This window comes from Maylandia zebra, linkage group LG2, assembly GCF_041146795.1.
Source record: "Maylandia zebra isolate NMK-2024a linkage group LG2, Mzebra_GT3a, whole genome shotgun sequence".
NCBI classification, from domain to species: Eukaryota; Metazoa; Chordata; class Actinopteri; order Cichliformes; family Cichlidae; genus Maylandia; species Maylandia zebra.
In genome coordinates, this window is record NC_135168.1 from 13,683,773 (window position 1) to 13,697,130 (window position 13,358).

At 39.8% G+C, this 13,358-nt stretch overlaps 1 protein-coding gene across 1 annotated transcript in view; it reads left to right on the plus strand.

Annotated features, from left to right (window-relative positions):
* The first annotated feature begins 4 nt into the window (after positions 1-4).
* Positions 5-13,358, plus strand: part of LOC143413758 (protein NLRC3-like) — a 97,469-nt gene continuing 84,115 nt past the window's right edge. Inside the window, exons 1-2 of the mRNA XM_076877187.1 lie at positions 5-31; positions 87-291. Coding sequence (XP_076733302.1) covers positions 5-31; positions 87-291 — 232 coding nt within the window. The remainder of the gene's footprint in view (positions 32-86; positions 292-13,358) is intronic.

Sequence of the window (13,358 nt, forward strand, 5' to 3'; positions counted from 1 at the left end):
TGATATGCCCCTTGATCGTAAAGAAGTGGACGTTGTGTGGACTAAAGTTCAGAGTGGTGGCTCATTCATAAAGTATTCTGTTCCAGCTGCTGGAGGACAACATCATCACTTTTGTGAAGAACGAGCTGAAGAAGATCCAGAAGGCTCTGAATCCAAATAAGCCCCAGTGCTTGGAGTTTCAGAGGGAGGATGATGAGCAGAGGAGAAACAGCAGAGAGGCATTTGTGAAGATCACAGTGGACTTCCTGAGGAGAATGAAGCAGGAGGAGCTGGCTGACCGTCTGCAGAGACGTAAGAGGATTTATCTAAAGATTTAAGCTGCTGGATAAATGAGACACTTGTGACACCAGTGTGTTCAGTCATTTCTCAGTGGGTCAGAAATTGTCATCAGCATTTTGTAAAATGTGATTGTTAAAGTTGTATTTTTATTATTATTATTCAGAACTTCCAGCTGCTGTTTGTCATCGTAACCTTAAGTCTAAGCTGAAGGAGAAGTTCCAGTGTGTGTTTGAGGGCATCGCTAAAGCAGGAAACCCAACCCTCCTGAATCAGATCTACACAGAGCTCTACATCACAGAGGGAGGGACTGCAGAGGTCAATGATGAACATGAGGTCAGACAGATTGAAACAGCATCCAGGAAACCAGACAGACCAGAAACAACCATCAGACAAGAAGACATCTTTAAAGCCTCACCTGGCAGAGACGAACCAATCAGAACAGTGCTGACAAAGGGAGTGGCTGGCATTGGGAAAACAGTCTTAACACAGAAATACAGCCTGGACTGGGCTGAAGACAAAGCCAACCAGGACATCCAGTTCATATTTCCATTCACTTTCAGAGAGCTGAATGTGCTGAAAGAGGAAAAGTTCAGCTTGGTGGGACTTGTTCATCGCTTCTTTACTGAAACCAAAGAAGCAGGAATCTGCAGCTTTGAAGACTTCCAGGTTGTGTTCATCTTTGATGGTCTGGATGAGTGTCGACTTCCTCTGGACTTCCACAAAACTACAATCCTAACTGACCCTAGAAAGTCCACCTCAGTGGATGTGCTGCTGATAAACCTCATCAGGGGGAAACTGCTTCCCTCTGCTCGCCTCTGGATAACCACACGACCTGCAGCAGCCAATCAGATCCCTCCTGACTGTGTTGGCATGGTGACAGAGGTCAGAGGGTTCACTGACCCACAGAAGGAGGAGTACTTCAGGAAGAGATTCAGAGATGAGGAGCAGGCCAGCAGGATCATCTCCCACATCAAGACATCACGAAGCCTCCACATCATGTGTCACATCCCAGTCTTCTGCTGGATCACTGCTACAGTTCTGGAGGATGTGCTGGAAACCAGAGAGGGAGGACAGCTGCCCAAGACCCTGACTGAGATGTACATCCACTTCCTGGTGGTTCAGGCCAAAGTGAAGAAGGTCAAGTATGATGGAGGAGCTGAGACAGATCCACACTGGAGTCCTGAGAGCAGGAAGATGATGGAGTCTCTGGGAAAACTGGCTTTTGATCAGCTGCAGAAAGGAAACCTGATCTTCTATGAATCAGACCTGACAGAGTGTGGCATCGATATCAGAGCAGCCTCAGTGTACTCAGGAGTGTTCACACAGATCTTTAAAGAGGAGAGAGGACTGTACCAGGACAAGGTGTTCTGCTTCATCCATCTGAGTGTTCAGGAGTTTCTGGCTGCTCTTCATGTCCATCTGACCTTCATCAACTCTGGACTCAATCTGCTGGAACAACAACAAACAACATCCAAGAAGTCTGAAACAGGAGAATCTGCAAAGAAACACTTCTACCAGAGTGCTGTGGACAAGGCCTTACAGAGTCCAAATGGACACCTGGACTTGTTCCTCCGCTTCCTCCTGGGTCTTTCCCTGCAGACCAATCAGACTCTCCTACGAGCCCTGATGACACAGACAGGAAGTAGCTCACTGACCAATCAGGAAACAGTCCAGTACATCAAGGAGAAGCTCAGTGAGAATCTGTCTGCAGAGAAAAGCATCAATCTGATCCACTGTCTGAATGAACTGAATGATCGTTCTCTAGTGGAGGAGATCCAACAGTCCCTGAGATCAGGAAGTCTCTCCACAGATGAACTGTCTCCTGCTCAGTGGTCAGCTCTGGTCTTCATCTTACTGTCATCAGAAGAAGATCTGGATGAGTTTGACTTCAAGAAATACTCTGCTTCAGAGGAGGCTCTTCTGAGAATGCTGCCAGTGGTCAAAGCCTCCAACAAAGCTCTGTGAGTAAACATGTTGTCATCGCTTCATTGTTAAAATCATGGGAAATAAATCAGAAATGCTGAGTTCAAAGAGCACTGTAACATTTTTTTAAAATAGTAAATTAAATGATCATCAGTCACTCGGTAAATATATGGTAGTTTTAATGTTTCACTCCAGCATTTCTAAAACACACTTTGTTCTGTAACTCTTATCAAAGGACAATCCAGACCCAGCCTATAAGAACATGAGCTCTGATGCTTCAGCCCCTCTGACAGGTTTATTATCCTCAGCTTGTTCATTTGTCTCCAACTCCAGGAGTTTGGTTGTTTTATTCTAAAGCACAAACTTCACCTGCCAGACTTCACCTACATCTTTTTCTGATGTTCATAATTTAAGTTCAAGTTTGTATCTCACTTTCAGTGCACACTCTCCCTTTTTAAATATAAATCTCTGCTGTGCTGTCATGTTTTCATCCTGTATGGAGGGAGAAACTCGGTCTTCATTACTGAAATTGCCTCTAAGGTCGTGTTTCTTGTCAGTAACCATATGTAACTGTAAGGCTTCCATAACCAGTGTTATCACAGAATTACAGTGGGTTCACTCTGGGTCCTCTACAGTTTCTTCCCACTGTCCACAGACATGCAGTTAGGTTACCTGGTGATCTAAACTTCATGCAGGTGTGAGTGAGAGTGGTTGTCTGTCCCTCTGTGGGCTTAGTGGAAGAGACTGGATGGATCTCTGCTTTGTCTTTGATATATGCTGACAGCAAACATTCTCCATGAAGTCTGCATTTCAGCTCATCTCCTTTATACACACCTTTAACAGGAAGAGTTTTATACAGCTAGTGTTTAAAATCCAGTGTTATTCACAATACACAGGTAATGAGCATGATTATTGAATTACTAAAATTTTCTAAAATAATTGTTTTAGTTAATATTGTATGACAGTGTACACAGAATTATTAGCTCAGTAGGCAGAGTGGTCGCCCCATGATCATAAGGTCAGGGGTCGAATCCACCGAATAGCTACCTTGTGGTACCCCTGAGCAAGGTACCATCAAGGTACCAATCATGTGCACTGGACTGGTAGCACTCATAGTCTCATAGGTTTAAATAAATTTTAAAAAAAAAGGGTTCAACATATAAACAAATTTAATTTGATCACATATATTGTTTGTTTTTTTTGTTTTTTTCCTTTCTCTCTCAGACTGAGCAGCTGTAACGTCTCAGAGGAAGGCTGTGAAAATTTGTTGTCAGTGGTCAGCTCCCAGTCCTGTAGTCTGAGAGAGCTGGACCTGAGTACCAACAGCCTGAAGGCTTCAGCAGTAAAGCTTCTGTCTGCTGCAGTGGAGAGTCCACATGCCAAACTGAATGTTCTGAGGTCAGATCAATTTGTATTATGTTTAGTTCTGTTTGTTTATGTGTTTGATGTTTGTTTTTGTTTATGTCTTTATCCAGTTATCCTTGTTTCATAGCATTTTTATTCATTTCAAAGTTAAACAGAAGTTTTACTAACCTGCTCAGCACAAGACAATAAGCTATTGCACCTTGATTACACTTTAACAACAATCTTTATTCATGTTTTTATCTTCAGACTTAACATCTGTGAACTCTCAGAGGAAAACTGTGACGCTCTGTCCTCAGTTCTCAGCTCGCAGTCCTCTAGTCTGACAGAGCTGGACCTGAGTATCAGAAAGCTGCAGGATTCAGGAGTGAAGCTTCTGTCTGCTGGACTACAACGTTTAAACTGTAAACTGAATACTCTGAGGTCAGATCAGGGAACAGTTTGTTTTTAGAATTCTTAATTAAAGTTCATACATATGATGTTGTATCTTAGTATCTTTATGTTTTCTTTAAAAATAGAAAGTCAACATTTAATGTTGTGAAATGTATTAACAAACTCTACATGAGTACTTGTTTTATAGATTGTCTTTTATTTTTCAGACTGGGTGGCTGTAACCTGTCAGAGAGAAGCTGTGAAGCTCTGTCCTCAGTCCTCAGCTCCCAGTCCTCCAGTCTGAGAGAGCTGGACCTGAGTAACTCTGACCTGCAGGATTCAGGAGTGAAGCTTCTGTCCGCTGGACTAAAGAGTTCACAGTGTGCAGTGGAAACTCTCAGGTCAGGATTCAAACTTTTCCACAGATGATCATTTGAAATGTGATTTATATTATTGTATAAACAGGTAACTTTTACAGCTGTCAAGTGAACTTTTATTTACATTTGAGTGGATAATTGGACTCATAATTACTAAAAGTTGTTATAGTCATGTCTCTGTTTATTTAAAAAAATACTTCATGTACTGCCTAATTTAAAGATTTAGGCTCCTTTGGGCCCATAATATATATATTTGATTTCTTTGTGAATGAAATTAGGAGGATATTGGCGACTGCTGATTGGCTCGCTGTTTGTTTTTTATTCACAGTACTTAATTTTAAAGGCTGATTTCTCAAAATGAGATGTTTATCTTTTCTTCTACAACACGTGGAGCCACCAAATCTTCTTGCTTGATTTATTCATTACAGTTTGATTTAAAGAATATTAGACTCGTAACATAATAAATATATTTATTTCACTTCTTCTTGAGAGAAAGAAAGGGATGACTGGGTGAGCTCCAGTGGTTCATCCCAGCAGAGAGAGCGGCACACTGGGCTGCAAATGATCACAGTAGTAATGGCCATAGTTTGATAAAACAGGCAGTCTTACCCTGTAGATAATACAGGGTTCTGGTGCCGATGTGGGGGAGGGGACTCGCCCGGTACTAACTACATACTACTAACTACCTCATCCAGATGTCTTCCCTACTAAACCTGATAAGAAGTAACTGCAGTAGCCTTATAGGTCAAATCAGTTTCACCTGTTAAAGTTAGCTCCACTATTAATTAGGGGTGGGGGAAAAAATCGATACTGTGTAGTATCGTGATATTTTGTTTGCTAATAATGTATCGATACAGGGACAGCAGAAATCGATATTTTGTTACAAACAATTTTTTCTCTGAAGTCAACATGCTCTGGAGTCAGAGCATGTTGACTTCAGAGCATGTTGATCCTTTTTCTGAGCAACAATCCTGACATTCCTTCACTGTCCAAATGTGTTTAACTTTTTTTTTTGGCAGCAATAAACATGACAGTTTACTTATTTTAATTTAAGACATGTTTAATTTTAATTAAGTTTGAAACTTTTTTATTTAATGTAAAATTATATATTTTTTAAAATTTACTTTCAAATTCTTCAGTTGCTGAAGGGGCTGCATAGTTTTCATAAATTGCATAGTTCAGAATAGCTATAATTGTACCAGATGGTTGCATTCAGTTAAGTTGGACTAGACTGTAATACAAACCGTTCAGTTTGTCAACAATAAAACTGACTGAAATGAGAGAAAGACTGAGTGTGAGACTTTGATATTAGATAAAATGAATATTGATAAAGTTTACCTTTATGTGCAGAATTTAAATATCGCAAAATATTTTAAAAAATCGCAATAATATCGTATCGTGCGTTAAGTATTGTGATAATATCGTATCGCGAGTTGTATGGTGATTCCCACCTCTACTATTAATGGTGTCACTTGTTATTTCTGGGATGAGTTTAGTAGCCTGAACAGCTGCTTAAAGGAAAGTAATTAAATAATAAAAATAACCTAAGTCCGGGGGAACCTGCAAGAGCTGTTTGCACAAAGAATAATGCTCAGACTTTGAGGTTTTATCGTTTTACACAAGGTTTAAAAATGAATGTCCACAATTGAATTGCAGAAATTGTTATTGAGCTAATACTGATGTAGTTGTCATCTTTGGTAAGGAGAGGTTGGAGGAAGGATGAGCACAGTCAGGCCTAAAGATGCTCTTAATAATAATAATGGATTGCATTTATATAGCGCTTTTCGAGACCCTCAAAGACCCTTTACAATCCCACTACAGGGAGTGCAGAATTATTAGGCAAGTTGTATTTTTGAGGAATAATTTTATTATTGAACAACAACCATGTTCTCAATGAACCCAAAAAACTCATTAATATCAAAGCTGAATGTTTTTGGAAGTAGTTTTTAGTTTGTTTTTAGTTTGAGCTATTTTAGGGGGATATCTGTGTGTGCAGGTGACTATTACTGTGCAGAATTATTAGGCAACTTAACAAAAAACAAATATATACCCATTTCATTTATTTATTTTTACCAGTGACACCAATATAACATCTCCACATTCACAAATATACATTTCTGACATTCAAAAACAAAACAAAAACAAATCAGCGACCAATATAGCCACCTTTCTTTGCAAGGACACTCAAAAGCCTGCCATCCATGGATTCTGTCAGTGTTTTGATCTGTTCACCATCAACATTGCGTGCAGCAGCAACCACAGCCTCCCAGACACTGTTCAGAGAGGTGTACTGTTTTCCCTCCTTGTAAAGCTCACATTTGATGATGGACCACAGGTTCTCAATGGGGTTCAGATCAGGTGAACAAGGAGGCCATGTCATTAGTTTTTCTTCTTTTATACCCTTTCTTGCAGCCACGCTGTGGAGTACTTGGACGCGTGTGATGGAGCATTGTCCTGCATGAAAATCATGTTTTTCTTGAAGGATGCAGACTTCTTCCTGTACCACTGCTTGAAGAAGGTGTCTTCCAGAAACTGGCAGTAGGACTGGGAGTTGAGCTTGACTCCATCCTCAACCCGAAAAGGCCCCACAAGCTCATCTTTGATGATACCAGCCCAAACCAGTACTCCACCTCCACCTTGCTGGCGTCTGAGTGGGACTGGAGCTCTCTGCCCTTTACCAATCCAGCCACGGGCCCATCCATCTGGCCCATCAAGACTCACTCTCATTTCATCAGTCCATAAAACCATAGAAAAATCAGTCTTGAGATATTTCTTGGCCCAGTCTTGACGTTTCAGCTTGTGTGTCTTGTTCGGTGGTGGTCGTCTTTCAGCCTTTCTTACCTTGGCCATGTTTCTGAGTATTGCACACCTTGTGCTTTTGGGCACTCCAGTGATGTTGCAGCTCTGAAATATGGCCAAACTGGTGGCAAGTGGCATCTTGGCAGCTGCACGCTTGACTTTTCTCAGTTCATGGGCAGTTATTTGGCGCCTTGGTTTTTCCACACGCTTCTTGCGACCCTGTTGACTATTTTGAATGAAACGCTTGATTGTTCGATGATCACGCTTCAGAAGCTTTGCAATTTTGAGACTGCTGCATCCCTCTGCAAGATATCTCACTATTTTTGACTTTTCTGAGCCTGTCAAGTCCTTCTTTTGACCCATTTTGCCAAAGGAAAGGACGTTGCCTAATAATTATGCACACCTGATATAGGGTGTTGATGTCATTAGACCACACCCCTTCTCATTACAGAGATGCACATCACCTAATATGCTTAATTGGTAGTAGGCTTTCGAGCCTATACAGCTTGGAGTAAGACAACATGCATGAAGAGGATGATGTGGACAACATACTCATTTGCCTAATAATTCTGCACTCCCTGTATTCATTCACTCTCACATTCACACACTGGTGGAGGTAAGCTACAGTTGTAGTGGTAGGTTAGGTTTTGCCCAAGGACAAAATGACCAAGACAGAGAGAGCTGGCTCATCAGACAGACAAGCTCATCTTGTAACCTACTGGTTCGCTGGTCAGCACACCAGCTGACTAGCACACTGGCTAACTAGCACACCAGCTAACTAGCACACCGGCTAAATAGCAAATCAGCTAACTAGCAGACCAGCTAACGGCAGCCACAAGCTGAAGGACGATTAAATGTAGTGGAGATATCAGAGATGACACTGGTGTGTCCGATTCACTCTTTAGCACTCTGGTCACTCCGGTGTGTCAGCCAGAACACCACTGAAGGCCAAATGATCCCAGCATGTGGAATAAAGAGCTTAAGGTTTGGTTTGAGACACTTTATTCTTTCACTGATTGATTCTTGCGGCTGTGATCATGTGTGTGGTTTCTTACAAAAAGGAAGTACACAATACAAATACATGACAAATAAGATGAATAGATAAGTTACATATCCAGTTATATGTACGTACATCAGTATAGCTAATATAGCCATATATAAGGACAAAGATCACAGTACTATAATGCAGTAATGTTAAACACAAAGGTGTATATCTACATAAATCTGTCCTATCAGTGATCAGGGTACTGTAGTATACTTCCACTACATAAACTATAGAAACTAAACGACATTAGTGTGACTTTAAGTTACCATCAGTACAGACGAACTGATGGTAGTTGTACAAAATAAAGGCATTGCAATTATTGTGAAGGGCTTCCGGTTAAACTAAGATCAGCTGATTACCTCATAACAAATTGTTTGCTATAGAACGCAGCTCCCACTCTTCATTAATATCATGTACTGTAACTCCCAAGTAACCATGGTTACCCAGCCACGCCCAGTAGTCTCCAGAGAGACCAACAGCTGGTGCACGTTGTAACGCCGTGGCTTTCATAGTCTCTCCTTTTTCTACAGCTCATGTGTTCTTCTTGTGATGGTGCGTCTTGAGGGAGGCTCATACATGCCGTCATTTGTTGATCCTAAGAACGTTCCTCAGACCGACTTCTTCAACAACACTAATCGGCCTGCAGTTTGTAGCTACTCACTTCACTGTGGCGTTTGTTAGCTTGTCTTTCTTTGGTTTTATCCTGACTCCTCCCACAAGCTGATCCTACGTAGTCTGCCCAAGCCTCCCACCTCTGTTTGTTTGGGTGGTTTGTTTGCTGCCATCAACAGCGTGTAATGCATTTAAGTGATACTTCAGACATGAAGTACTGCGACAATAAAAAACTCAACTTTGCTTAAAAATAACTTTAGTTGTATCAACACTGCCCTCTGGAATAATTAGACTTTGGTGACAAACTGATGTGATCTCCATGTTTCCTTTGTTGGACTGTGGGCGAGTGTCAGAACTGAATGTACTGAGTAACATGTGGAGTTTAAATATGTGTCAGTTCCAGTTTTAGAGCTCTAAAGTGCAGCTATCATGTTAGGAATATGTTAGGAATAGACAGGAACACTGAGCACACTGAGGTCAAATCTTTATTTATCCAGTTCATCTGTAGGCTGAGCTCAGTCCATCCATTTAGTGAAATGATGTTTAAAGGTCTCCTTGTTCTGTGAGCGTGCACAGATCCTGAAGCAGAAAGCCTGGGTTACAGAGAAATGATCATCACTGTGATGATGCTCACCATCTCTGACTGGGATTTGAGGTTTTGTCAAAGCAGCAAAGAAAGCCTGGCTATGTTGGACTGGGTGTGGCAGCAGCTCCCAGTTTGAGTTCAGGAGACAGACACCCTCTCTACTTTGACGATCAGCTTCAAACTTTCCTTTTTGATAAAACTTATAGTTAGAGCTGGATCAGGTGACCCTGAACCATCACTTAGTTATGCTGCTATAGAGATGGATAACAGATGGATTGTTGTTTTGTGTGTCTGCAGTCTGTCAGGCTGTCTGATCACAGAGGAAGGCTGTACTTCTCTGGCCTCAGCTCTGACCTCCAACCCCTCCCATCTGAGAGAGCTGGACCTGAGCTACAATCATCCAGGTCCCTCAGGAATGAAGCTTCTGTCGGCTGGACTGAAGGATCCAGGCTGGAGACTGGACACTCTCAGGTATGGAGAGAATGTCTGATATAGGAGGAAGAGCTGGAATCATTTCCTGTGTCTTTCACTCACTTCCTGTTTGTTTCCTGCAGATGAGACATGAACAATCACACATGCAGGAATATTTTCAGGGACAGACACACTAGTCTAGCTGGATAGTACATGGATATTTATGTAGGGGGTCTTCAAGGAGTCTGTTTGCAGGAACATTAATGATAACTGATAAGTCATGTTGAGAGTTTCATTAAAAGTAGACTTACAGTTAGGTAATATTTGGACAGAGACAACATTTTGTAACTTTAGATACAAGTATCAGCCATGTGTGTGTTTCCCATGCTGTATGTCCACAGTCACAGTGACAGTCAGTGACACTGACAGAAGGATGAAACAAGGCTGTGAATCATTTCAGTCTGTGTGTGTGACAAAGAGGCAGACAGGAGCAGCTAACATTTGGAAATGGAAGCTTACTGGAAACACTACATTCACGGCTGAATTCACAATAGATTTGTTCTCAAGTGCACATTTAGCAGCTAATGCTAATACTGTTTTCCCTTTGCTTTCTACAGCAGCTATTGCTAAGTAGGCCACTTTGCTCCGCTAAGGATTTGTGTGACCATGATGGAGACTCTGATAAGCTAATGCTGCTAAGCTAATGCTGTTTATGGGCCCTGTTAGAATCAATATTTCATTCTGTTGTTTGAGAACAATATTAACGTTTCACATCATTATAACACAAGAGAAAAGGGTATTGGCATTAGCTACTAGTGCTTATTCACCTCAAATTACCTTTAGCTGCTAATGGCAGCCTACTTAGCATTAACTCCTCACTAATATAATGCTAATTTACATCAAATTAGCATTAACTGCTCATATTGTTATAAGGAAAGAGAAAACGGTATTAGCATTTGCTGCTAATAATTATTCACCCCTAATTAGAATAAGCCGCTAAAAGCAGCCAACTTAGCATTAATTCCTCACTTTGTTGTTACCCAACGGAAAAGAGTATTAGTATTAGCTACTATCATTTTTAATAAGTAAGAGAAAACAGTATTAGCAGTAGCGCATAATGCTAATTCACGTCAACGTAGTATTAGTTAATAATGGCAGCCTACTTAGCATTAACTGCTCACTAATATAATGCTAATTCGCATCAAATTAGCATTAGCTGCTCAAGTTGTTATAAGGAAAAAGAGAAAACGGTATTAGTATTAGCTGCTAATAATTATTCACCCCTAATTAGAGTTAGCCCCTAATGGCAGTCTACTTAGCATTAACTCCTGACATTGTTATAATGCAGGGGAAAAGAGTTACCATTATCGGATAATGCTAATTCTCATCAAATTAGCATTAGTTAATAACGGTAGACTTCATATCATTAGCTGCTGTCATTCTTACAAAGCAAACAGTATGAGCATTAGCTGTTAATCCTTTTTCATCTAAAATTAGAATTAGCCACTAATGGCGTATTGTTAAAAAGTAAGAAAAAACATTGTTAGCATAAGCGGATAATGCTAATTCATCTCAAATTAGTATTAGCTAATAATGGCACCTGCTTAGCATTAGCTGGTCACATTGTTATAAGGCAAGAAAATATGGTATTAGCATTAGCTGCCAATTTCTATTTATCTAAAATTAGCATTAGCCACTAATGGTAGCCTATAGCAAAAACTTCTTAATGCTAAATGAAGTTAATTAATGCTAAGTAGGTTTAACTGAAATTAAAGTAGTGTTAGCATTAGCTGCTGATATTGTTAAAAGGTAAGATAAAACATTGCTAGCAGCAGCGGATAATGCTAACACACATAATAATTAGCATTACCTAATAATGGCAGTCTTCTTAGCATTAGCTGCTCATATTGTTATAATGCAAGGGAAAAGAGTTGGCAAAAACAGTGTTAGCATTAGTGGATAATGCTAATTCACCTAAATTAGCATTAGCTAATAATGGCTACGTACTTAGCATTACCTACTAATATTGATATAAAGCAAGAAAATATGGTATTAGCATTAGCTTCTAATGCTTTCTCATCTAAAATTAGAATTAGCCACTAATGGCATCCTATTTAGCATTAACTCTTCACATCGCAAGGGAAAAATTAGAATTCAATAAAAAAAAAGTGTTCACATTAGCTACTTGTATTGTTAAAAAGTAAGAAAAAACATTGTTAGCATAAGGGGATAATGCTAATTCACCTCAAATTAGTATTAGCTAATAACGGCAACCTACATAGCATTAGCTGGTCACATTGTTATAAAGCAAGAAAATATGGTATTAGCATTATCTGCCAATTCCTATTCACCTAAAATTAGCATTACCTGCTAATGGCAGTCTACTTAGCATTAACTCCTCACTAATGTGATGCTAATTTACATTAAATTAGCTTTAGCATTAGCTGCTAGCATCAGCCTACCTAGCACTAGCTGCTCACATTGTTAAAAGGGAAGAGAATACGATATTAGCATTAGCTGGTAATATTTATTCACCCCTAATTAGAATTAGCCACTAATGGCAGCATACTTAGCGTTAACTCCTCACATCGTTGTAATGCAAATGAGGCTAACTTGCATTAAATTAGACTGCTGTTATTAGCTAATGCTATTTAGCAGTAGCTGCTCACATTGTTATAAAGCAAAGGAAAACGATATGAGCATTAGGTTCTAATGCGTATTTGCCTTAAATTAGACGTAGGTGCTAATGGCAGCCTACTTAGCATTAGCAGCTCAGATGTTATAATGCTAGGAAAAAGAGTGTTAGCATTAGCCGTTCACATTGTTATAAAGTTAAGGGAAATAGTGTTAGCATTAGCTACTCACATTTTTAAAAAAAGTAAGTGTTAGCATTAGTGCATAATGCTAATTCATGTCAAATTAGCATTAGTTAATAACGGCAGCCTATTTAGCATTAGCAGATAATGTTGACCTTGGCCCACTGGAAAAGTTAAGAACTCAAGATTTAGGAGTGTTTCTCGATAGCTCTTTCTCGTTTGAGAAACAAATGAATTCTGTTATTAAAACCAGCTGTAAGGTTTATATTGTTGATTGTCATTTATGCTTAGAAATATTTACTCATATATGCTTAGAGTTGTATAATCGATTGCATAATGATAGAGGTTCGATCCTTAGTAGTCTGTAAAGACTCTGTGTGCCTTCCAGAGTGCTCTGGCATGCACACACCACTTGGGGCCATGAGAGAGGTCGTACCCTCTCTTACTGATTTATGGTGTAGGACAGGGGTCTCAAACTCAATTTAGCTGGGGGCCGCTGCAGGCAGAGTCTGGGTGAGGCTGGGCCGCATTAGGTTTTCCACAAGAAAGGCATGGTTAAAAAATTCCAATCTTCTCAAATCTCTTTATTTTTATTTTTTAACACAAAATATGAAAAATGAATAAACAAATTAAGAATTAATAAGAAAATAAATCAATCTGTAATACATAAATAAAATAATAATAAGATATTTTTAGTCAGTGAACTTGTGTTTTTTTCAGTCTTCTATATCTGCTGTATTTAGATTGAAATGTCTGTATTAACAGTTCTATAACCT